Here is a 27,846-nt window from a genome sequence, read left to right as displayed (position 1 = left end):
GTTTCCTTTTTCAACCTTTTCCCTAAGTTTCCTTTTCCATTCATGAAAGCCTAACCTAAGCAAAAACCCTAATACAGCAAAGAAGGCTGAAAATACTAATTTCCAGTAGGTTTTAGACTTGTGTAAATGAGTCCAGAAAATTCCTATATCCACACTCACGGGCTATATAGATCTCCCTTCATGAAGATAAATATAATCTAAGATCTTAAGAAACAATTTTGCATCACAGAAGGAGTCCTCTGGAGAATTTAGAAAGTCGCCTCCCTCAAAATAAATTTCTATCACAGTCTAAAAAAGTTTCAGAAACTATCTCATTCTTATTCTTCATACAATATAAGAGGACACTATATCTTTGTGAAACAATAGTATTTATTAGAAAAGAGAAGCAAAATCTGCATGAAAATGTATAATAAAAGGTGTAGAAGGTAAGAAAAAGGAATAGGAGAGACGATCAAATTAGTAAAAAGAAACAACGTAAGTGATTGCCAGGAAATATGGTAGAGAGACTATGTATATATATTTAGATCTCACTATCTCCAATCTATCACAGGGGAAAAAAATCAGCCACAATGAAGAAAGTAACAAATGGTCATAGGTAACTAACTGAGCTTCTGGAATACACGTGTCTCATCTCGATACAGATGTTTCTCATCTGTGAGACACAATGGAAATAACCAAATTAAAGTAGGATGCCTAAATCTACATTCTCTAAATTCAAGTAAGTACAAATATCTACTTGAAAGTTCATCTTAATTGCAGAAAAATACTAAAGACAATTGAGCTTTTTCTTTAGGAAAATTAGGGAAAATCCTGTTGGGAGTCCATTTCTACAACCTAAAAGCGGCATGGGAAATGGGCCATGTGGCATGCTATTTTTATTTTCCCAAAAACGGCTGACTGAGTTGAGAGCTTTTTAATTGCTGAGCAAGTTTAAAGTGCAGAAAGTGGCGCTGATCCAACACACATCTGAATTATGGCCACCCCGCTGGCCTAACTGATGTCACCCTTCTTTCTTCCACAAAATAATTAAATGAACACATAGTATTACAACAAGGTTCTAGGTGTCTAATTTAACTTATGATTGTAACAGTGCCTCAGTCATGAGCAAATTTCCTAGGTCCAGGTAATGTTCTTTACCTTACGGGTTTGGATTAGACCAGTGTATGCACTTGTCAAAAATCAGTTAACTGAGTGATCACTTCCAGAACCTATGAAAATCCACTCGTTGATAAACACAAAAACAACACCCGAACAAATTGTCAAAATCAACTTTTTCAGAACTGCAAAAATTAACTTAAGTCTTGCAACAATCCAAGGAGTGTTTATTTAAGACACATTGATGAGTTTTGGTAAAAACTGCAAGCTGTTACTTTTTAACATACCCTCTCCCATTCCCCTCACCAGCTCCACAGAAGCCTTGAAAACCAACAGCCCTGCAATCATGTTGAAAACAGCTTAGGAGTCACTGGAATGTGTTTGGAGTTCCCCAAAAGCTCCTTCCCCATAGAATTGACATTATTGGATCTGACAGTTCCATAAAAACTTCCACTTGCAGGGTTTGTCTTTATTTGACCTAACTCAGAACTTGCTCACTGTGAAAAGCATCTTCCTTGGGTCATTTGTCAAAAACAATCAGTGGCAGATGTTTACCATCAAAGCTGACTAAGGCAATGAAAACAGTTGGGAGAAAACAAGAATCTGGGCAAAAACTTAGAAGAAAAAGCTGGGGAATAAGAGGTCCATAGTGGGTTTTTTTTGTTTTGTTTTGTTTTGTTTTTGCAGTACGCGGGCCTCTCACTGTTGTGGCCTCTCCCGCTGCGGAGCAGAGGCTTCGGATGCACAGGCTCAGCAGCCATGGCTCACAAGCCCAGCCGCTCCGCGGCATGTGGGATCTTCTCGGACCGGGGCACGAACCCGTGTCCCCTGAATCAGCAGGCGGGCTCTCAACCACTGCGTCACCAGGGAAGCCCCATAGTGGTTTTTAAAAGCTCCAACACAGTCATGAGTATCAAGGTCACACTCATGTGCAGGATTGTATACATACTCAAGAAAGAACTGAGAAGGCTCTAATCTCTTATTTCTGGTTGACTTTGAGGTTTGGTGCAACCAAGAGTTAAAGGCTAAGGCAGAGCTGTAAACTTCCTGCTGGAACAATAAAACAGCCCAGTATGCACACAGAACCCCTTGGCAAGAGCTGTAACACTTAGTGGTTCCAGACATTCAAGGAAATGTCTGATCAGTTGACCACCAAATTAACTGAGCAGAGACTTAAGGGGCAACACAAGATAAAGAATACAGGTTTTACAGAATTAGTTTAGGGAAGTCACTACACAAACAACAAAAAGACAAAAGCAACAGTAAGCCCTGGGGAGAGAGATAAATCTGATTTCCAGATTTGCCACACTATATAATTTAAAGTGTCCTATTCTAGGGACTTCCCTGGTGGTCCAGTGGTTAAGATTCTGCACTTCCAATGCAAGGGGCACGGGTTTGATCCCACATGCCAGGCATGGACAAAAAATAAATAAATAAAATAAAATGTCCTGCTCTAAACAAAAAAACTATGTGTCACACCAAGAAATATTAAAGTCTGGCCTATACACAGGGAAAATAGCATTCAATAGAAACGGTCCCAGAGAAAGCCCAGGGATTAATTAGACTTACCAGACAAAGACTTAACTCAGCTTTTTTATAACAAATGCTGGAGAGAGTGTGGAGGAAAGGGAACCCTCCTATACTGTTGGTGGGAATGTAAATTGATACAGCCACTATGGAAAACAGTATGGAGGTTCCTCAAAAAACGAAAACTAGAGTTGCCATATGATCCAGCCATCCCACTCCTGGGCACATATCTGGATAAAAATATAATTCAAAAAGATACATGCAACCCTGTGTTCACAGCAGCACTACTCACAATAGCCAAGATGTGGAAACAACCTAAATGTCCATCAACAGATGAATAGATGAAGAAGATGTATACACACACACACACACACACACACACACACAGGCGCGCGCGCGTGCAATGGAATACTACTCAGCCATAAAAAGGAATGAAATAATGCCATTTGCAGAAACATGGATGGAACTAGAGATTATCATACTAATTGAAGTCAGAAAGAGACAATTACCATATGATATCACTCATATGTGGAATCTAAAATATAACACAAATGAACTCATCAACAAAACAGAAACAGACTCACAGACATAGAGAACAGACTTGTGATTGCCAAGGGTGGGGATGGGAGAGGGATGGAGTGAGAGTATGGGGTTAGCAGGTGCAAACTAGTATATATAGGACAGATAAACAACAAGGTCCTACATTATAGCACAGGGAGCTATATTCAATATTTTGTGATAAACCATAATGGAAAAGAATTTTTTAAAAAAGGAATGTTATATATATGTATAACTGAATCACTTTGCTATGCAGCAGAAATTAACACATTATAAATCAATATTTCAATTAAAATTTTTTAAAATAAATCAGCTATTTAAAATACATTCAGTGAACTAATAGAAATTATGTCTAATGAAGTAAAGGAAAGTATGAGAACAGTATTTTACCAAACAGAGAATATCAGTAGAAACAGAAACTACAAAGAACCAAACAAATTCTGGAATTGAAAAAAAAAACAACTGAAATGAAAAATTCAGTTAGGTGGCTCATGAGCAGATATGAATTGGCAGAAGAAATAACCAGTGAACTTTAAGGCAGGTTGATTGACATTATTCAGTCTGAGAAACAAACCGAAGAAAAAAACCCCATCAATGGAGGGGATAAAGATGAGCCACAGAAGGACAAGAGAGGAAGACTATTTGAATAATGGCCAAAAACTTCCCAAATTTGATGAAAACATTAATCTAGACATCCAAGAAGCTCAACAAACACCAAATAGTATGAACTCAAAAACTAGACATGCCACAAACCATTAAAATCCAGAGAAAAAAGAGAATCTTGAAAGCAGAAAGAGAGAAGTGACTAGTCACATACAAGGGATACTCAAGATTAACAGGTGATTCCTCATCAGAAACTATGGAGTCAGAAGACAGTAGACTAATGTATTCAAAGTGCTGATAGAGAAAGACTGTCAACCAAGAATTCTTCATTCAGCACAAGTAGCTTTCAAAAGGGGGCACAGGTTCAATCCCTGGTCAGGGAACTAAGATCCCATCTGCCGTGTGGCGTGGCCAAAAAACAAACAAACAAAAACAAAATAATAGGGGCTTCCCTGGTGGCGCAGTGGTTGAGAGTCTGCCTGCCGATGCAGGGGACACGGGTTCGTGTCCTGGTCCAGGAATATCCCACATGCCACAGAGCGGCTGGGCCCGTGAGCCATGGCCGCTGGGCCTGCGCGTCCGGAGCCTGTGCTCTGCAACGGGAGAGGCCACAACAGTGAGAGGCCCACATACCACAAAAAAAAAAAAAAAAAAGTAAAGGAAAGAGATTAAGACATTCACAGATGAACAAAACCTGAGGGAATCTGTCATCAGCAGATCTGCCGCAAAGTAGCTACTGAAGAAGAGTCCCTTGGACTAAACTGAAGAGACACTAGAAAGTAACTTGAATACAAGAAAAAATAAGGAGCAAAGCAGAGGTAACTACATAAATAGAAAAAGACAGTATAAGTGTATTTTTTACTACTCTTCTCCTGATTTAAAAGAAAGGTGTATAGGGCTTCCCTGGTGGCGAAGTGGTTGAGAGTCCACCTGCCAATGCAGGGGACACGGGTTTGTGCCCCAGTCCAGGAAGATCCCACATGCCGTGGCGCGGCTGGGCCCGTGAGCCATGGCCGCTGAGCCTGCACGTCTGGAGCCTGTGCTCCGCAACGGGAGAGGCCACAACACTGAGAGGCCCGCGTACCGAAAAAAAAAAAAAAAAGAAAGGTGTATAAAGCACTAACTATAAAACTGTGTTGACAGGGTTATAATGTATAATGATGTCCTTTATGTGAAAATAATAATACAGAGCAGTGGGAGGGGAATGGAGCTATATAGGAGCAAAGTTTGTGTGCATTATTGACATTAAATTGGTGTTAATCCAAAGTGGACTGTTATGTATTAAAATGTTAATTGTAATCCCTAAAAAAACAACTGAAGAAGTAGATTAACAACTATTCAAAGTATATTAGCGACTGCAACGAGAGACAAGATTGACTACAAGTGGTTACAGGGTTTCTTCTAGTGATGAAAATGTTCTGGAATTACTGGTGATGGCTGCACAACTTTGTGACTATATGAATTATATTACCATAAAAAAATTTAATGAAGATATACTTAAGACAGATGTGAGCCTTTCAATGTAAATTTTACCTCAAAAAAACCCCCTGAATTCTACATAATGATACCAATACTTAAAGCAGCAGGAGAAAGTTTACTGATATCTATAATTTATTTTGAACTGAATCAAAAAATGAGATGACCTGAAGGTTAGTCGGATAAAAAGATACGTGGTAACACAACTGTCAGTGGTAGAAACTTAGTATGAGTATCTTGGGTACTGACTGTAGAATGTCACCTTCTCTGTATATTTGAAAATATTCATAAAATTTTGAGGAAAGGAATAGTGTTCAGTAAACATTCAGATCCACCTTGTGGACTGTTCTACAACTAGCCTGAACTCTACCCAAAAAAATGACAATTTCATGAAAGACACAAATGTAGGGAATTATAGAATAAAGGAGAAAAGAAAGACATGACAAAGGGGAAAAATCTGAATATGGACATTAGATATTTTGAATCACTGAGAAATGTCTTGGGTATAAAGGTATTATGGCTATTTATGAGAACACCGCTGTGAAGGAAATAGATGCTACAGTATTAAGCAGTGAAATATCATAAAGTTTGCAACTTACCTTCAAATGATTTAGGGAGAGAAAGTGTGTGTGCTGTGTGTGCACGCATGTGCACACCCACACATACATAAACAGATAGACAGAAGATAACAAATGTGGCAAAACGTTAACATAAATCTAGGTGAAGGATATATGAGTGCTAATACTGCTCTTTCAACTTATTTGCTGGCTTTTTATTTGAAGTTTTTTCAACTTATTTGTTCGTTTATTTGAAATTTTCAAAATAAAAAAGTGGAGGGAAAGGTAGTACCAAGGCGGGTGGGAGTTAGAAGGAATATTGCCAAATTAGAATTCTCACCTCATCTCCCTCTACCCTCCCCTTCATATGCACTTAACCACACTGGTCTCCTTTCCGTCTCTCAAACGAAACAAGCTGATGACAGTTTCAGGGTCTTTGTATTTGCTGATGTTCCTTCTACTTGGAATACTCTTCGCCCAGGTTTTCGCTTGGGTGTTTTTTTCTAATCATTCAAGCCTCAACTCAAATGTAACCTCAAAGAAGCTGCCCTCTTTTCTAGTCACCTTACCTAAAAGAGATGGCCATCAGGTTCTAACATATTACTCAATATTTTCTTAACAATCAGTAACTGAAGTGCTTATACATTTTTTGGTTTACTTTTGGCTTTTCCTCTACTACAACACAAGCTACAGTCAAGATAGTCAGCTTTTTTGTATTTGTAGGCTGTCCTTCCTTTTCTTCCACCGCCTGTCTCCTATGATACCCATCCTTATATCCAATAAAAAACTAAATTGGAAGCAGTAAAACAAATGATAATTTTTTCTATAGGAGTAGAAGCTAGAGGAGTGAGGGGGGTACAACTGATGCTAACAGAAACTGGAGTGGGTTAAGGGACTGATCCTGGACTCAAAGACAGTATGAGTACATAACAGCTATAACAACAACTGACTGTTTACTGATACAACACCTATAAAAAGCTAGGACCAGAACATGCAACAGGTAGATTTCTACCAAAAATTAAAATTTCCCTAACATTTGAATTAAGTTTAAAAGTCTGTGTTGTGCTAAAATCTAGAGAAATCTTAATAAACTGTAGGCTCTACTTCTTTCTACTCTTCCACTTGATTTAACATTTTTCTGACCTTTTTGCCCCAATCTACCATCTGTTCTCCTTTCATTTCTACCTAATATTTCTATCTTATGCTAAATTCTATCTTTAGACTATGAAAGATGTGATCTTTGCCTTCTTTATGGCTATTTTATAAATCCTTGAAGTGGCACATATCCAAGAAAATAGTGAAAAAGAATAGTTGCAGAAAAATCTGAAGCCACGAATGAGAAGTAATAACTAAAATGATAGCTTGTATTTATTGACTGCTTATCACTTGCCAGGCTCTAAGGATTTTACAGGTACTAATAACTCACTTGGTTTTCACAAAACCTTATGAGGTATTATCCCCATTTTACAGACATGTAAACTGAGATAAAGAGAAGTAAACTACTTTGACCAGTGTCATACAACTAGTTAGGCTAGAATTCAAATGAGACCAAATGATTCCACAGCTCTTGTTCTTCACTTATTGCTGCCTCTCACCATGGCATTGTAAGTCTTTACAATTTTGATGAAAATTCTGAGAGTGCTGAAATTTCAGAAGTGAGAAGGCAAATGTGTTAACTATATTAATTTTACACATTATTGAGATTGGTCCTTAAATTTGGGTGACTTTCCTTGACACAGCAGAGAGAAAAACAGGACACGAACAAATACTAACTACTTAATAAGAACGCCAACTGATTCTTCCCTAATGTGTTTCCCAAAGAACACAACATAGCTGCCATAACTATCGTATTTAGAGCCACGAGGTTGGATGGAATCACCAAGTGAGGAATTACGAGAAGATAAGGGACCAAGGACTAAGTCCTGAGGCACTGAAACATTAAGATGGGGAGACTTCCCTGGTGGAGTGGTGGTTAAGAATCTGCCTGCCAGTGCAGGGGACATGGGTTAGAGCCCTCGTCCAGGAAGATCCCACATGCCACGGAGCAACTAAGCCTGTGTGCCACAACTACTGAGCCTGCACTCTAGAGCCCACAAGCCACAACTACTGAGTCCATGTGCCACAACTACTGAGCCCGCGTGCCACAACTACTGAAGCCCATGCGCCTAGAGCCCATGCTCCACAACAAAGCCAAGCCACCACAATGAGAAGCCCGCACACCTCAACAAAGAGTAGCTCCCGCTCGCCGCAACTAGAGAAAGCCTGCATGCAGCAACGAAGACCCAATGCAGTCAAAAATAAATAAATAAATAAGTAAAATTAATTAAAAAAAAAAATTCCTATATACCTCAGGAAATGCAAAAAGAATCATTCAATGGAAGGGTGCAATGTGATTTATGCAGTTTTAACTATTTCTAAGTATTGTTCATAAAAACTTTATTATAAAAATCTAAATAAATATGCTGATAACATCAAAACCGCCAATGTATCATGTATAACTAAAGAAATATGAGTTCTTATCCTCATTAAAATACCCAGCTGCCCATAAAAAAAGTGAGTAAGGTTTTCTAACCTTTCAAAGTCACCTTGCCTTGTAAATTTTGACAACCTATACACGGCCCAGTTGTTAAGCTGTTTAGAGGTCATTCCTCTTCCATTATCTATCACTGCAACGGCAGGTTTTCCTTGTGTTTCATCAAAAAGCTATGAAATAAAATAAGTTCAAAAAGATAGGAAAAGTCAAATCAATATTAAAAACAAGAAAAGTTAATATAAAAAAAGTGATTCATTGGGCTCACTCATACATTGCTGGAGGAAGTATATATTAATACAACTTTCTGAAAGGCACTTCAGCGGTATGAATCAAAGGCCTTAGAATTCTTCATGTCCTTTAACCCAGAAATTCCATTTCTCAGAATTTAGCTTGAGAAACTAATCAGAGATATGTACAAAAGTCTATAAGGATACTCATCATGCCAGCACTGCTTACAATGGCAAAAATATAGGAAAAAAAATCTAAAAGTTCAACAACAGCAGACTGATTACATAATTTATATTATAGTCAATAAACCAAACTGCAGCAGTGGTATATTATATTGCAGAATATTCATGATATGGCTGTGTTTACAATGTACTATTAAGGGAAAATAAAAGATCACAAATAACAAAATGTACACTATGATCACACATACATGTATACATATATGCATAGAAAAAGGGCACGTGAAAAAATTTTAATGACTGAAGAGACATCAGATAATTATTTCTACTTTTAGTTTATCTTTCTTTCCTAATTTTTCTCCAATGAACCTGTAGTACTTCTATAAAAGGACAAGTTAAATTGCTTTAGAGTATTGTTTCCTTACCAATTTGATCTGTATTCTTCTAACACCAGTGTTACGAGACGTGGCAGACAATGAATTATCAATTAATTCTGCAAGAGCAAATGCTGGAAGAGAATGAGAAAACGTTATTGCTTAAGTTTTCCCTCCTAAATACTTCATATAAAAGTTCAAAGTAGAAGAAACTCTGAAGTACCTTAAGCCATCACTTTTATTTTCCAAAGAGCTAGAATTAAAGTATTATCCTGATCCTAATGACACAAACATAATAAAGGCATCACCAATCACCACCAGCATAAAAAAGCAGTCACCAACCCGTACTTGCATGGCACTACACATCATGAGTCAGCCAGCCATGATTCCTGGCTTCAAGGAGTTTATAATCTAAAGACAGACATACACACATAAGAGACAAACAGAAGACCATAACCATAAAATCAAATAGTAGTCTGTGGTACGTAATTACATCATGCACAAGTCAAACGTAAGCACATTTTGAGATATAAGGACAACTATAAAGCAACTATAAAAGTGTCTATTGAGAGCTAATTTAAATACAGATATCTCACAACAGCAACTTGTGAAATGGCAGAATGTATCTGCTAAACTGGCACAAAACTGATCTTAATTTCCTACTACAAAATCAGCCTGACCTTCAGTTTATCACTGGCTCGGCATTGTTCCTAACATTCTCCTTTCTCCAGGGTCAGTACCCAAACTATTCCTCACTTTTATTCCCTTAATTAAAAGGGGGAACATAATAAATTAATGTCTATTCCCCTGAAGCTTAACCCAACTTAAGCGTAATTAACCCACAGAGTAGCACTCCAGCAAGCACTTCCACACTCTCAACACCCAGGGGATGTCTATGTTTATAAGCTAGTTAGAAAGAAGTTACCACAAATCAGATATGTATAAAGACCTGGCGAAGGGTATTAACTAGGAAATGGAGAAGTAGGGACACTGTAGGAAATGCGAGGAAAAAGAGTTAAGAGAAATCTCAAAGAAAGAAATGAGTAGAATTTAGTATATAATTAGATATAAAGGGAGAAAGAAAAAGAAATCCAAGGTGGTTTTGAGTACTTGCTCTAGAATGAATAAATGGTCATATTTTCCATAAAATTTGGAAGGAGAAAAATTTAGAAGGGAGGAAAGAAAAATTCAGTTTTAGATGCGATGCCCTATCACTATATCAAGCTCAGTGAGTAGAGGTGTTCCACAGAGCTGGAACAGACTATGCTTAATAGAGAGAGTAAAGACAGCCAGAGATAAATGCTTCATTGACACAGAATAGTTTAGGCTTGGGTAAGTTCACTTCACGTATAAAAAGATCAACATGACTTAAAGAATTATCCACCATACACAGTCAACAATAACCAGAAGTAGCATCAAAGGCACAGGAAACAGAGGCAGGGAAAGACCCAGGAATTTAATGTGAAGTTACAGAAATCAAAGCAGGAGTTTAAACAGTGATATTCTCTGCCTATTCATATCATGACAGTAGGAATGAAAACCCATATAACCAATCTGGAAGGTAATTAATCTATATCAAAAGTCTTAAAAATGAATGTATCTACTGACTCCCTGATTATACATTTAAAAACTTATCCCCAGAGAAAGAATTAAAGATTCATTCAATATGCAGATACTTAAACCCTTTCACCTAGATTTACATGTTGTTAACATTTTGCCACATGGCTCCTATGCATTTTTTAATTTAATTTTTATTTTATATTAAAGTATAGTTGATTTACAATGGTGTGTTAGTTTCAGGTATATAGCAAAGTGATTCAGTTATACATATATATAAATATATATATTCTTTTTTTTTTACATTCTCTTCCATTATAGGTCTGTGCTATATAGTACGTCCTTGTTGGTTATCTATTTTATATATAGTAGGGTGTGTATTTTAATCCCAAACTTATAATTTACCCCCCACCAAATGCATTTTTTTTTTTTTCGGTATGCGGGCCTCTCACTGTTGTGGCCTCTCCCATTGCAGAGCACAGGATCCGGGTGCGCAGGCTCAGCAGCCATGGCTCACGGGCCCAGCCGCTCCACGGCATGTGGGATCCTCCCAGACCGGGGCACGAACCCCTGTCCCCTGCATCGGCAGGTGGACTCTCAACCACTGCGCCACCAGGGAAGCCCCCGCAAATGCATTTTTGACTTAGAATATTTCCAACTTACATGGGTTTATCTGGTATAGAGGCATAGAGGAAACATAGTTTGCAATTTTAAATAGGGTGAACAAGATAAGTTTTGTTGAGAAGGTAATAGAAAAACAAGACTTGAATGAGGTGAGGGACTGAGACAGGGGCTATCCAGGGAGAGGGCCCTAAGCTGAGAATAAAGCTGGCAGTGAAGAGGAATGAACAACAAGAAGAGTTGTGGAAACGAAGTCAGAGAGATACAAAGCACAGCTTCTAAGACCATGCATGTAATTGTAAAGATGTCGGCGTTTACCCTTAGTGAAACAATCTGACTTCTCAAACCTTACATGTACAGGCATGAAAAGAGAGAGACGAGGCCACTGTATAATCTCGGTAATCTGTGATGGTGCCTCAGACCTAGTGTTACCAACAGAAGTAAAGAGAAATGCTCATTTTAAGATAAACACTGATGATAGTGCCAAAAGGATTTTCTGAAAGATTGAATGAGACAAAGAATCAATTGGATTTTTGGTTTAAGCAACTAAAAAGAACCAAAATTAACTTGGATGGAAAACTATGTGTAGTATATTCCCATCTTAGATATCCTAGTAGAGATGCCACATGGGCAAGTGGATAGACAAAACTGGGATTCAGGAGGTAAGTCTGGCATTATTTTCAATATTTAACTAAAAATGACCATTTCTCACTACCTCCATTTGGGAGTCACTTCCATAACTATGGTATTTAGAGCCATGAGATCGGATGGAATCACCAGTTGAGGAATTAGGAGAAGATAAGGGACCAAAGACTAAGCCCTGAAGCACTGACACATTAAGAAGATGGGGGGACTTCCCTGGTGGCGCAGTGGTTAAGAATCCGTCTGCCAATGCAGGGGACATACTTCCCTTGTCTGGGAAGATCCCACATGCCGCGGAGCAACTAAGCCCGTGCGCCACAACTACTGAGCCTGTGCTCTAGAGCCCGCGAGCCACAACTGCTGAAGCCTGCATGCCTAGAGCGTGTGCTCCGCAACGAAGAGTAGCCCCTGATCGCCGCAACTAGAGAAAGCCCACGCGCAGCAACGAAGACCCAACGCAGCCAAAAATAATAAAATAAATAAATTTATTTAAAAAAAAAGAATTAGTCACAAGAACATTCAGTCATTTGTAACAATTAAAAAAAGACTGAAATAACTTGAATGTCTAATAACAACAGTACACTGTTCAAATAAATTACGTTATCTAAATACTGTGTAACCCCTAAAACAAATATATATTGACATGCATATTAAAGATGTTCATTACATTTTAAATAAAAAGGTAGGTTAAAAAAGTATGCATTGGGAATTCCCTGGTGGTCCAGTGGTTAGGACTCTGTGCTTTCACTGCTGAGGGCCCGAGTTCAATCCACGGTCAGGGAACTAACTAAGATCTCACAAGCCATGCAGCGCGGCCAAAAAAAAAAAAAGGGTGCATCATACAAAACCATTAAAAAAGAAAAAAAATCAAACAATATAAAGAGGTCTGAAATGATAAACACCGAAGTGTTGGTGGTAGTTACATCTGGGTGGTAGAGATAGGGATGTTCTTTATGCTCTTTTTGCTTATCTATGTTTTCTAATTTTCTACCAACTCTAATGCATATACAATGAAAAAAATTTTTAATAAGAAAGTTTATAGGGAGTTCCCTGGTGGCCTAGTGGCTAGGATTCCTGGCTTTCACTGCCAAGGCCCAGGTTCAATTCCTGGTTCCTGGTTGGGGAACTGAGATCCCACAAGCCACAGCACAGCCAAAAAAAAAGAAAAAGAAAGTTTATAATGAACATCTAAATAGTATTAAACACCTTGGCAGGGTCCAGACAGAAAAGATTCTCTAAATCAACTAGCAAACAATCCAAAGGTAGGATAAAAACTGGCAAGTAGTAAAGGTGGAAGGAAATGATAAAGAAATGATAAAGAACACAAACCACTTACTTGTGCTGTTCAGCTATAAAAAATGTGCAAGGTAAAACAAATATTTTCTCAACTGGGAGAGGTGTACATGAGGCCAGGAAGAATAAATCAGGAAAGGAGAGTGTACAGGAGATAGATGTGTAAGTACAAGACCTCTCATGAGTCGAAAAGGAATGAATTCTCATTCTACATTAGTTTTCAAGGAGAGGTATCTTTATTCTGAAGTAAGATGACTTAGGTAGAAAAAGAAATACACTGTGATGAAGAGACAAAGTAAGGACACTCACAAAAACTGATCATAGTCTGTGAATAAAGTAGAATGAGAGATCTTTTTTAAAGTGAAGGACTAAGACGTGTGATCAGGGGATAAAGGTGAGTGACAGTTTATCAAAATTAGTATAAATGGAATACTTACGTAAAGGATTTTGTCCTTCACTTGCATAATATTCATACATGCCACTTTTAACCAATGTGTCATAGTGAGGTAGGAAGTCAATTCGTTCTTTTGTAGCTGTTAGTAGTAACTGACTGACTGACTGTAGCAGGTACAGAGTGACTCCATCTTTAACAGCTTCATCTGTAATCAAGAGGTAACATCTTAAGTGCTAAGCTAGCATCCGAAACACAATGAATTTATAATTTTAAATATACAAACTGTATCTATGAAATGACTTTAAAAATTGTACAGGCAAATCCCCAAACAATGGATCCATCTATAAATTCAGTTGTGTTGTGTTTTGTTAAGAATATCAATGGAAACACTCAATTCTTAAGTTGTCACAGAAAATCAGATGAGGAACTATATTAAAGTGGTATCAATATGAATGGAGAAGAATGATTAAATCCAAAAAGGAATCAGGCATGAAAAATTGGCAAGTCTTAGAACATAACTGGGTAAAAAAAGATAATGGAAGAATCCAAGTTGGTCAGAAGAATTAGCTTCTTAAGGGCCCAAGTAGAAGATCTGTGCTAGGTGTTGTGCTGAGCAAGGTCTCATCTTCTGTAGCCATAAATGATATCAACTCTTTTCCTATAATCTTGCTTGAAAAATATGACCTCTGCACAAACTGGATGCATATAGCTAGTTTCCTCCCCCATCCTCAAAACATCACAGTTTTTTGATGCTTATCTATCTCATAAAATAGTCATTGCTCTATGATATACTAGAACATATTAAATATAAAAGCATAAACATAACATTGCTTACCAAAATTATCACAGGTAATTTCTTTCCTACTTGTTGTTGTAATAACAAATTTTTCTTCAGGTGAAATGCCAAGTGTCTATCCAAAATAACAGAATAAAATCAATTATTATACAAAGGAAATAAATACACTATTCAAGTTTACAAAAATATGAAAATATTAATAAGGATATTATAATCTTCTAACAGTGTTACATTTATTTGAGAAATATGTCTTAATGTTCTAAAATTTTGCCTTTGCATAATTAACCACAAATCTATCTACAAATTACCTAGATTATTCTGCTATTATATGTCACCTAGGAACACAAGTGATTAATTGAACATTTTGAAAGGGTTTAACATCAGCAGGGCTCTCTTAGACAAAAAACATATAATTTTATGTCAATATATAAGTAAACTTATTTGGAGCAAATAAGTTATGTTCATATATATTCAATATTTAAATATGCAAAAACAAAAGTACTAGAAGAAAATAGAGGTTAATATTTTATAACACTGAGGTAAGTGTAGCCACACTATGCAGGGTATCTGCATAAAGAATCTTTATATCTATTATAACCCCTTCCAAAAGTGTAACTTAAAAAAATTAAGGCAACATAAATTATGGGGGGAAACTACAACAGGAAACAAAGTGTTAGCATCCTTACTTCTGTTTCAGGTAATGATGAACTAGTTAATCTAGACCAACCTTACACAGAAGATTACTAAAAAAATCTAGACTAATGATATTCAAGTCTTCAATACTGATACTAAAAACCCTACTGGTCACTACTGAAACTAACTGAGGCACTAACTCCTTACTCTGAACACTGACAAATTAAAGGGAAAGAACAAAGCATTTATCCTGTTTTCTTGTACCAATTAGATTTCAGGGTAACCATATATCTCTAATTGATGAGGCAAAGTTGTTCTTTTGCCTCATCGATTAGAGAGGCAAAGAATTCCTGCTAATAAATACAGGAGGAATGGCAATCAGAATAGCACCATCAATGAATGAACCTTAAATTAAAACTTGTTTATGGAGGAATCCTGCTGAAACCACCTGAATCCCATTAATTCAATCTTAGCATTTCTAAGAGTGGGTAAAATAGCCTTACATTATGTGCCTCCTGATGTGATGTAATACGAAGTACCAGCACCACCTATGAAGTATTTTTTGCTTCCCTACCCCAAAGAAGCTGAACCTAAATCTTAATTATAAGCCTTTAAAAATAACTTCTAGTTTATAAGATATGTTGAGTTAGAACAAGCTAAATTACACCATAAAGGAGCACAGACAAATCCAGAATGTGGAATATGAGAGACAAACCAACTTGATTTCTTCAACAAGTCAATGTCAGGAAAAACAAAAAAGACTGGGGGAAGGTAGTTTGCTCAAATGCTCTAAATTTTAGAAGAATTAAGAAACATAAAAAACCAAGTTCAATATAAGGACCCTGATTTAAACAAACCAACTATAAAAAAAAATTTCTGAGATAAACAAATCTGAATATGGATTGAACAATACTATTAAAAATGTTAATTTTGATGGTGTGATAATAGAAGTGCATGTTGAGTATATAGGAGTGAAGTAAACTAAGGCCTGGAATATGCTTCAAAAGGCAAAAATGAAGCTAGTGTGGTAAATACGTGGAAACTGTTGAATGTGGATGATTATACGTGGTTTCATTATACTATTATCTCTTGTGTATGTTTGAAACTTTTAATGAGAAGAATTTCTAACTTAAAATATACTATTATAGGGCTTCCCTGGTGGCGCAGTGGTTGAGAATCTGCCTGCCAATGCAGGGGACATGGGTTCGAGCCCTGGTCTGGGAAGATCCCACATGCCGCAGAGCAACTGGGCCCGTGAGCCACAACTACTGGGCCTGCACGTCTGGAGCCTGTGCTCCGCGAAAAGAGAGGCTGCAATAGTGAGAGGCCCGTGCACTGTGATGAAGAGTGGCCCCTGCTCGCCGCAACTAGAGAAAGCCCTCGCACAGAAACGAAGATCCAACACAGCCAAAAATAAATAATAAATAAATAAAAGCCATTTCTAAAAAAAAAAAAAGAGAGTTTTAAAAAAAAAAATATATATATATATATATACTATTATAGACCAGTGGAAGAGAATAGAGAACCCTGAAACAGACCCACACAGGGAGCTTGGCAAATAGAGGAATGACATTACAGATTGATGAGAAAAGAATAAACTATTCAATGAATATTACTGAGACAACTACTTAATTGTACAGAAATAGATTTTTAAAATCCCCATCTCAACATACACAAAAATAATTTCCAAGAGAACTAAAGCAGCTACATTTTAATCCAAAATTGTAGAGGAAAAATAGGGAAATCATTCTGAGAGGAGAGAGAAAGGATTTCTGAAAATACGTAAGAAGTGCAAGCCATAAAGAAAAAAACTGGAAAACACGAAAAGATGCTCATCCTAGTTATCAGAGAAAATTAAAACTTTGATTATCATTCCCACAAGGCTGGCAAAAACTTTAAGTCCTGATAATATAAAGTATAGGCCTCCATTAAAAGAATCACACATGATGAAATGGAATTTAACCCAGGGATGAAAGAATCTTTCAATATCGACAAATCAATGTGATACACCACACCAACAAACTGAAGAATAAAAACCATATGATCATCTCAATAGATGCAGAAAAAGCTTTTGATAAAATTCAAAATCCATTTATGATAAAAACTCTCCAGAAAGTGGGCACAGAGGGAACATACCTCAACACAATAAAATCCGTATATGACAAACTCACAGCTAACATCATACTCAACGGCAAAGAGCTGAAACCATTTCCTCTCAGATCAGGAACAAGACAAGGATGCCCACTCGCACCACTTTTATTCAACATAGTTTTGAAAGTCCTAGCCACAGCAATCAGTGAAGAAAAAGAAATGAAAGGAATCCAAATTGGAAAGGAAGAAGTAAAATTGTCACTGTTTGCATATGACATGATACTATACATAAAAAATACTAAAGATGCCACCAGAAAACTACTAGAGCTCATCAATTAATTCAGTAAAGTTGCAGGATACAAAATATACATGAATCTGTTGCATTTCTATACACTAACAACAAACTATCAGAAAGACAAATTAAGGAGACAATCCCATTTACCACTGCATCAAAAAAAAAAAAAAAAAACCTAGGAATAAACCTACCTAAGGAGGCAAAACACCTGTACTCTGAAAATTATAAGACACTGATGAAAGAAACTGAAGATGAACAGAGATGGAAAGGTACACCTTGTTCTTGGATTGGAAGAATCAATTTTGTTAAAATGACCATACTACCCAAAGCAATCTACAGGCGCAGTGAAATCCCTATCAAATTACCAATGGGATTCTTCACAGTACTAGAACAAACAATTTAAAAAATTGTATGCAAACACAAAAGATCCTAAATAGTCAAAACAATCTTGAGAAAGAACAGAGTGGAAGATTCACACGTCCTGACTTCAGACTATACTACAAAGCTACAGTAATCAAAACAGTACGGTACTGACACAAAAACAGACACACAGCTCAATGGAACAGGATGAAAGCCCAGAAATAAATCCACACACTTATGGTCAATTAACCTGAGACAAAGGAGGCAAGAATATACAGTGGACAAAAGACTGTCTCCTCAATAAGTGGTGCTGGGAAAACTGGACAGCTACATGTAAAAGAATGATATTAGAAGATTCTCTAACACCATATACAAAAATAAACTCAAAGTAGTTTAAAGACCTAAATGTAAGACCGGATACTATAAAACTCCTAGAGGAAAACATATGCAGAACACTCTGACATAAATCACAGCAATACTTTTTTTGGCTCTGTCTCCTAAAGTAATGGAAACAAAAGCAAAAATAAACAAATGGGGCCTAATTAAACTTAAAAGCCTTTGCACTGCAAAGGAAACCATAAACAAACCAAAAAGACAATCTATGGAATGAGAGAAAATATTTGCAAATGAAGCAACCAACAAGGGCTTAATTTCCAAAACATACAAATAGCTCATACAGCTCAATATAAAAAAAAAAAATTAAAAATGGGCAGAAGACCTAAATAGACATTTCTCCAAAGACAGACAGACAGACAGTCAACAGACACATGAAAAGATGCTCAATGGCACTGATCACCAGAGAAATGCAAATCAAAACTAGAATGAGGGACTTCCCTGGTGGTACAGTGGTTAAGAATCCGCCTGCCAATACAGGGGACATGGGTTTGAGCCCTGGTCTGGGAAGACCCCACATGCCGCGGAGCAACTAAGCCCGTGAGCCACAACTACTGAGCCTGCGCTCTAGAGCCCGTGAGCCACAACTACTGAGCTCGCGTGCCACAACTACTGAAGCCCACGCACCTAGAGCCCGTGTTCCACAACGAGAAGCCACTGCAATGAGAAGCCCACGCACTGCAACAAAGAGTAGCCCCCGCTCGCCACAACTAGAGAAAGCCCACATGCAACAATAAAGACCCAATGCAGCTCCCCCCCAAAATAATAATAAATTAATTAAAAAAAAACAAACAAACTAGAATGAGGTATCCTCTCACACTGGTCAGAATGGCCATCATCAAAAAGTCTACAAATATTGATGCTGGAGAGGGTGTGAAGAGAAGGGAACCCTCCTACACTGTTGGTGGGAATGTAAACTGGTACAGCCCCTATGGAGAAGAGTATGGAGGTTCCTTTAAAAATTAAAAAGAGTTACCATAAGATCCAGCAATCCCAATCCCACTCCTGGGAATATACCTGGAAAAGACAAACTCTCTAATTCAAAAAGATACACACACCCCAATGGACATTCCAGCACTATTTACCATAGCCAAGACATGGAAGCAACCTAAATGTCCATCAACAGATGAATGGATAAAGAAGATGTGGGGTGGGTGTGTGTGTATGTGTACACACACACACACACACACAAAATGGAATAGTACTCAGACATAAAAATGAAATAATGCCCTTTGCAGCAACATGGTTGGATCTAGAGATTATCTTACAAAGTGAAGTCAGACCGAAAGACAAATATCATATATCACTTACATGTGGACTCTAAAAAAAAAGATACAAATGAACTTACTTACAAAACAGAAACAGACTCACAAAAATAGGAAACAAACTTAGGGTTACCAAAGGGGAAAGCAGGGCAGAGGAGATAAATTAGGAGTTTGGGATTAACAGATACACACTACTAGGGAATTCCCTGGCGGTCCAGTGGTTAGGATTCGGCGCTTTCACTGTGGTGGCCCAGGTTCAATCCCTGGTTAGGGAACTACCTGCAAGACGCATAGCCAAAAAAAAAAAAAAAAAAAAAAATACAGATACACACTACTGTATATAAAACAGATAAACAACAAGAACATACTGTATAGCCCAGGGAACTATATTCAATATCTTGTAATAACATACAATGGAAAAGAATCTAAAGAAATGTGTGTGTGTCTGTGTGTGTGTGTGTATATATCTGAGTCAGTTTGCTCTACACCTGAAACTAACATTGTAAATCAACTATACTTCAATTTTTTAAAAAGTTCTACTAAAAAGACAGCTATATTTTGAAGGATAAAAAAATAAAGTATAGGCCTCCATATAGGGAAGGTGGATCTTACACATTTCGGATAGGCCTGAAAGTCAGTACAACCATATTGAAAAGCAATTTGGTATACTTTAGTAAAATTAAAAATACTCATATCCTATGCAATTCCACCCAAGAGAAATGAAGCTATAGACATAAACTGATGGGGAAAAGATTCTATTTGCTTACAGAAATAAAAATTGTCTTCACAGATCTTAGGCTTTTGTATAATCAAGACAGTCTTTATTTCTCAGTTCTTTACTACTTTATTTCTACAATGTCCCAACTGTTAGATCATGTGGTTACATATCCTGTAGAAAAAAATACATATTTTTATAATTAAATTAAATTTTTAAGATCTATGTACATCTGAAAAGTATTTATATATATATCATACAATCTCTCCATAGTTTTATTATTCAATTAAGATACATAAGCTATCTTTTTTCTCTGCTTTATCTATAATCCTTTATAAAAATTATTTCTCAAATTCATAACTTCTCTAAATATTTTATAGCTCTGGTATTCGACAAACATAAATTAAATATTTTTACATTATTCATTATGCTTTTATTCAAGATGTCATACTCTTCTCTCTCCAATTTTTGGTCTAAAAATCTATCTTATCAGATGTAAACTAAAGTCTTTCGTGTATCTGTACTCACCTGGCGTTGAATACAGATACATTTCCTCTGCCTTTCTCTATATGAAAGCAGGATGACATTCTATTTGGGCAAGAGTCGTGACTGGGCTTTTTCATTTTTATAAGAGCACTTCAATTCCACCTTTTTCTGGGTTAATGTTAAAGCATATGGATCTTCCAAAGTACCAGCCCTACATGTCTTTAGGTTAGTTTCAAACTATCTGCTGCCCAACTTCTCTCAAAAGCCAATTTTAAGAAATATTTATGAAGGGCTAACTAACTTGTAGTCCATAAAATCCTGACTACTTTAAACTTCATCAATGGATTAGGTCACTCAGAAGTTATATAGTTCAATGCATCTCTCTGAACAAAAACTAGCCTTTAATGATGTGCTTTGGTATTATATCCAATCGCTCTGTCCCTGAACCACACCAAAACCAGGAACACCCACATTGCACTTGGGCGAGAAATCTCTACAAAAATTTGGGTGGTAACTGCTTAAAGCAGGCTGCAATACCCTAAACAACACACAGCGTACCTTGCATTAAAAGACAAGATAAGAAGAGCCTCTCCTATCTCTAAGAATGTTGTCCAATTTATCAGGATTTGTGAGGAATCTAGGGAGAAATTTTTCTCAAATCAAAGGTTTGCATCGTTAGCAGCTGGAATGTTTTTATTTTATAGACATTGTGGATTTTGTATCAATTACCTTTCCTTCTTTGTTTTGACGCCCAAGAAACTCAAAGCTGATTTCATGGCTCAGCACTGGTATATGCTTTAATCAAATGAACTTCCACTTACTAGCTCTCCTCAGGTTACTTTTCTACTCTTTCCTACATCTACCTTCTTTTACCTTTTTTCTTTTCAACTTTTGGAATTTTTAACATAATATTTCTTATGTACAAATTGTGTTTGAAGGAACAGATTGATTCATTTAACTAAACAGCTATAAACCAACTATTAGGTAAGGCTCCTACCTTCAAGAAGCAGAGACTCTTTTTTAAGTATGATGGTATAACAAGTGCTATAGAAGGGTGACAAAGAATAGTGGAACCACACAAGAGAAGGAGTAGGCATTTCCTCAAAATTAGGGGTGGAGAGGAGGGTTTGCACATATGGGTCTTAATGCCTGGGCATATTAAGAACTAGCCAAAAAAGTTATTTTCTAATCTTTGATTCTGCAAGGTCACAAGGGCTCAAGTGAGTCAATAACTGCTTATCACAAATGTAAGGGCTTCTGCCAAATCCACCTTTTCCTCTTCCTTCCTCTTGACTGCTCCTCTTTTCTACAAAGTGCGCTTTCCCCAAATAACAGTTTAGGACCCATAATACTTTCTAGCACTACAAAACACTTATTAGTTTGTTTTCAGTTTTAATGAAAAACTTTAATTTAGTGCACTATCTGCCTCTTCCCCTAAAACGGAAAATGAAGGCTTCAGTAAATAGTAGTGTGGACATTGTGGAGATTGTTTTAAAAAAATACAAGCTTTAGAATCAAACAGACCTAGATTCCAATCCCAGTTTCATTGCTCATGAACTGTATAAACTCAGACTTCATTCAGTAACTTATTTCAGTTCTTCATGTCTGTAATGGGGACAAAGTTATGGGATTAGGTGGCATAATCTAATGATGTTTTAAACTCTCAAAAAAAAAAAAGTCAGCCTTCCTTTTTTTACTAGTTCTTCCCTCCCACTTCTAATCAAATTTAACCTTCTCTGTTCCAGCAGGAAAAAGTGGGAAGGAGAGGAAAAGAATTAGTCAAAGGAAATATTTTCCTTGCTAAAATACTGAAGGAATGGAATGAATATATCTGTTCCCTATAACAAAGAACATCATTTGAGGCTGAGTGGAATAACAAAAAGAACTTGGTTTCTGGGTTTGAATTCTAATTTTTGTACTATCTGTTTGACTTAAGTGAGTCACCATCTCCAAAAGTGAGTTTCCACTTCCGTAATAAGAGGTTATTATACTCTTCCCCTATATATGTAACAGACTTACTGACACTTCTCATATGGGAGAATTATTTCTAGAGGGAGGGTAGATTAGTACAACCTTTCTGAAAAACAATTTAAAAATACGTATCAAGAGCTTTAAAAATATTCCTGACCTTTGATCCAGGAATCTCACTTCTAAGATTCTAAACCAAAGAAAAATAAAGACATAAAAGACTACGCATATAAGGGGAAAGAATTTAAAAAAGAACATATATATATGTAACTGAATCACTGTGCTGTACACCTGAAACTAACATGACATTGTAAATCAACTATACTTCAATGTTTTTAAAAAATGAGGAAAAAAAAGTTTAAACTAAAAAATAAAAACAAAATAAAATAAATCTCCAAAAAGAAGACTATGCATTCAAACATGTTTATCATGGCATTGCTTAAAATTGGAAGTAATGTAAATGTCAACAAAAAAGAGAGATCTGGTTATGTAAACAGTGGTACAAAACAGACCACTTCGATTATGAAGACTTGCATTAAAACAGAAAAATACTGACAATATTAAGTGGAAAAATGGAATATAGACACGTATTATGGTTATTTAAAAATGGGGGGTGAGGGTAAGGATACAAAGAAATAACTCCAAGTGCTAACAGTGGTTATAAATTTCACAGTGAGTAAAAGGTTTACTTTTTTCCCTCTGGTTCCTTATTTTCTTTAATGTGCTGATAGTTTAGAATCATTTTTACATGTCATGACTTTAAATCATTTACCTATCATCAATATAAATATTTTATATAATCAACTACAAAAATAATAAACATGAAGAGTTTCCTTTCCCTGATGAATATAAAACATTCATCCTAAAAAAAGAGCATCCATTCATTCACTTTTCAAAGACATGGGAATCTGCTATAACCATACACAGAATGAACTTCTGAGTTTATAAAATTTTGTCTCCATTCTAATTTGGCCATTTACTATGTGCCAGGCACAATTCCAGATGCTGGGAATACAGAACAAATCAAAGTCCTTCCTCTCAAGTCGTTTTTTCCCCTGAGTCTTGATTTCAATTATTTCAGCAACTAGTATACAGAGTTAATATAGCACTAAAAACATCAGCCTGCTCAAGTTAAAACACTGCTTCACACCAAGTCCTTTTCCCTTGGAAGCTAAGTGTTCTCTATCGCTTAAAAAGAGCCCCAAGTGGTTAATGCAGCTGACGAATATACCCCTTCTTTGAAGCTCGAGCACCAGCAACACCTCAGATCTAGAAAAGACTTCCCAGTTTAAGGTAGGCCTTTGCCTACATAATCATTAACTTTTAAAGCAAACTAGTACAGGGAGTATATAGGTCCTTTGGTGTTCCGCAGATACCCTCGGACACCATTTGAGTGGTTCAGGAACTCCCAGGGGGCTGGGGGATGCAGGAAACCAGAAGGGCAGCTCCACCTGCGAAGCTCTCTAGATCAAGTGCTTCCACTACGGAAGGACCCCGCCAGGGCGGGCCTGCAAGCCTTCTTGACAGAACGACCCAGGAAATTACTGCATCACTGAACGAACCTGAGGAAAATCGACTCCAGGAATTTAACAACTTCTATCACAACACTCCTAACAGAGCCATCGGGGAGAACTCCGCTCTCTTCTTTAAAAAAACAAAAACAAAAGTTCCACCCGAAAGAGAAACAAGTGGCTTTCCTGACTAGAAGAAGAGCTGCACGGCCTCAGAGGCTAAGGTCGCCCCGGGCCCATGAAACCCGCGGTACCAAAGCCTGGGCGGCGCGACCCCCGGAACAGGGCCGGGACAGAGGGAGGCCCACCAACCGCCGGCTCCGCACTCCAAGGCCCGCGCCCGGACCGGCCCCAGGCTTCCCCGCCCCCCTCGGGCATGGCGGGCACCCGGGAGGGAGAAGCCAAAGCCGCAGGACCGGGGCCGAGTGACAGGTTTATTGCCCCCAGTGAGCAACTTGGGCTTCTCGTCACCCTCCCAACCTAAACTCTACCCGCGCATCCCTCCTTAGCGTACCTGACACACTGAAGCGCGGAACGCCGCAAAGTCCGAGCGCTCCGTGACCTGCAGCGCCCGGTCCCCGAGCTCCGACTCCTTCTCGCGCCGGTCAAACAAGTACACCGTCCTGTAGCCGTCGCCGCCGTCGCCGCCGTCGCCCTCTCCGGTCCCCACCGAGGGCCCGCCGTCGTCCGCCGCTGCCATATTGGGGAAGAGGAGAGAAAACAGCAGCGCCGGCCCCTGCGGCCGTCGCGCTAAAGGCCAAGGTACAGGATCCGCGCGGCGCCTTCAGCTCCAGCCCCCGGGGCGGCACAAGGCCTCTACCCCGACGCACTCAGCTCCTCCCTCGGCGGCGGCGGCGGCCGAGCAGCCGCAGGCGCGAGGATCACCCGGGAACCGATTCGAACAAGCTCCTACCCGTACACAACGTCACTTCCGCGGCCCGCCGCTCCCGCAGAGGAGGGGGCGCGCGGCGCGCTCCTTGCAAGGCCTGGTCCCGCGCCCGCTGCCGCCCAGGCGAGGTCGCAACGCTCCCCGCAACCAGGCCCGCCGCCTGTAGCTGTGGCGCAGGAGAAAGAGGGGCCGCCGGCGGCGCGCAGGAGGCGGGGCGAATCCGGCAATCCGCGCGGGCCGGGGCGGGGCTTCGGAGCCCGCTGCCCGGGGCCCACCCCTTTCGCCCTCGCGAAGTTGGAGGGAAGCTCGGTCCCTAGCGGGCGGCGGCGCTCTGAGGGAGCGACCCGGTATCCGAGGCGGGAGAGCCTATCCCGCGAGCGGCGTGGGGAGTCTTCCGAGGGACTGTTTTCTCCCGGCCCAGAGGGTCCTGGTACCTTCCCGCCTCTCCATAACCCCGACCGAGCCTATCCGGCTTCGAGCTCCTGGCGCCGCGGCAACGGCTGCGACTTCAGGACCAGGTCGCGTGAACGCGGCGGTGGGAAGCGCCAGACCCGCGGGCCTCGCGGTGTGGACCTGCCCCCGCCACGAGCACGTGGGTCCCCACGCGGAAAAAAACGACGCCGAGACACCCTGAGCCGCTTTTTCAGTCCCATTTCCTAGTGGTTATGTGTGGGCAGCGGCATGGACCTCCGAGACAAAGCGGGTCCCGGAGAACCTCCCCACCGAGGTTCTGTGACGTCACCGCGGCCTCCAAGGGTCCCGGCGACCATATCTGCCCGATGTACACGCCTACCCAACGCCGCCGCCACCACGCGTCTGGGAGTCGTGCACAAGCAACCCTATGCCACAGAGTTGTTAGGAATAAGTTAAATAATGTTCGCAAAGGGCTTTTTTTTTTTTTTTTAATACAGGAGATTCTTTTAATCTATTTTATACATATTAGTGTATACATGTCAATCCCAATCTCCCAATTCATCCCACCACCACCCCCCGCCACCCCTCGCATTTCCCCGCTTGGTGTCCATATGTTTGTTCTCTACATCTGTCTCTATTTCTGCCTTGCAAACCGGCTCATCTGTACCATGTTTCTAGATTCCACATATATGCGTTAATATACGATATTTGTTTTTCTCTTTCTGACTTACTTCACTCTGTATGACAGTCTCTAGGTCCATCCACGTCTCTACAAATGACCCAATTTTGCTCCTTTTTATGGCTGATTATTATTCCATTGTATATATATGCCACATCTTTATCCATTCATCTTTCGATGGACACTTAGGTTGCTTCCATGACCTGGTTATTGTAAATAGTGCTGCAATGAACATTGGGGTGCATGTGTCTTTTTGAATTATGGTTTTCTCCGGGTGTATGCCCAATAGATTGCTGGGTGTATGGTAGTTCTGTTTTTAGCTTTTTAAGGAACCTCCATACTTTCTCCGTAGTGGCTGTTATCAATTTACATTCCCACCAACAGTACAAGAGGGCTCCCTTTCCTCCACACCCTCTCCAGCATTTGTTTGTAGATTTTCTGATGACGCCCATTCTGACCAGTGTGAGGTGATACCTCATTATAGTTCTGATTTGCATTTCTCTAATAATTAGTGATGTTGAGCAGCTTTTCATGTGATGCACATGTCTCCCCTCCGCCACCGCCAACACGCGGCTGAGAATCGTGCACGAGCACGCCTATGCCACAGAGTTGTTAGGAATAAGTTAAACGATGTTCACAAAGGACTTAACATGCACTACGCTTTCAGTAACAGCCTTTATTGCGCTTCATTAAATATCCTTATCCTGGCCTGTAGTGCCCTAACTCAACAACAAATAATATTGTCATTGTTAGACGACTAGGTTTAGTCATTTACTCTCCAGGTCTTAAAATATTTAGTGAATATTTTGTGCTTGAGAGTGACATGTAAATTCATTAAGACTGGGGGATTTTTTTGATTCTTCAAAAGTTTGGGTGATAAAGTATATTTTCCGTTTTACTAGGTTTGCCAAAACCTTCATGGTTAATTACATGGATAGACTAATCATTGGTGTATGTTAGAAACCTAGATTTGCTTGTCCAAATAAAGATGCTCCAGAATTGTAGGGTGTGTGTGTGTGTGTGTGTGTGTTTGGCTAGACATATAAGGTATTAAAGGTGGAACACACAGTTGGAACAAAAGTGTGAAGGCATGTGTTTGGGAGGAGCATAAATAATAAGGGCTGGAAGTGGGGAGAATGGAACAGTAGATGGTGGAAGATAAAACTGGGAAGAGGCCAGATGTGGCCAAATGCCATTCATGTTCCTGAAGGGAGATATGAGGGAAAGCTGAGACCAAAGTAACCCCGACTCCTATGGGATTTCTTTGACCTCTCACATTTTACCTTTCAAATTCAAGTGAACTTTTTGTTATAGTCCATTATATAATGGTGTTTGATTTAAATGACAAAAAAAAGTTTTTCCTGTCTTAATGAGTGAAATGAATTGCCTATTTCATCAAATTGGGACTAGAGCTAGAAGTTCATCATCAGGACAATTTCTCATTTCTCTATAATACTAAATTATGCAAATGCACGGGTACAAACAGAAACTCTTTGTATGTCTTCAGAAGAGATTTAAAGATCATCTCACTGAGGAGAGATACAAAGTGCCGCCAGAGAAGTGTACTACAATATTACAGGCAACTATTGGTGGAAACACAGATATGTATCTTCTTGAGAGGTCAACTCTGAATCACTGTCTTCTGTGGCAGTTTGGCAGTCTGAAACATTTGCCAGTCAACTTTTGTTCTCAGAGAGAAACTCCCCAGATAACT

At 38.9% G+C, this 27,846-nt stretch overlaps 1 protein-coding gene across 3 annotated transcripts in view; it reads right to left on the bottom strand.

Annotated features, from left to right (window-relative positions):
• The window catches only part of SMCHD1 (structural maintenance of chromosomes flexible hinge domain containing 1), a 131,897-nt gene extending 106,691 nt beyond the window's left edge, over positions 1–25,206 (bottom strand). For 2 of the 3 annotated variants that reach the window (XM_029218705.1, XM_029218715.1), the window contains exons 1-5: positions 24,665–25,206; positions 14,473–14,548; positions 13,681–13,842; positions 9,182–9,264; positions 8,389–8,519 (exon numbers count right to left, since the gene is read on the bottom strand). In XM_029218705.1, coding sequence (XP_029074538.1) covers positions 8,389–8,519; positions 9,182–9,264; positions 13,681–13,842; positions 14,473–14,548; positions 24,665–24,850 — 638 coding nt within the window. In that variant the 5' untranslated portion in view covers positions 24,851–25,206. The remainder of the gene's footprint in view (positions 1–8,388; positions 8,520–9,181; positions 9,265–13,680; positions 13,843–14,472; positions 14,549–24,664) is intronic. The other variant, XM_029218698.1, reaches the window with a different exon arrangement.
• Positions 25,207–27,846: the final 2,640 nt, after the last annotated feature.

Source organism: Monodon monoceros, unplaced genomic scaffold, assembly GCF_005190385.1.
Source record: "Monodon monoceros isolate NGI ecotype Baffin Bay Population unplaced genomic scaffold, NGI_Narwhal_1 Super_Scaffold_1, whole genome shotgun sequence".
NCBI lineage: Eukaryota > Metazoa > Chordata > Mammalia > Artiodactyla > Monodontidae > Monodon > Monodon monoceros.
This window is presented reverse-complemented; position numbering and strand designations above follow the sequence as displayed.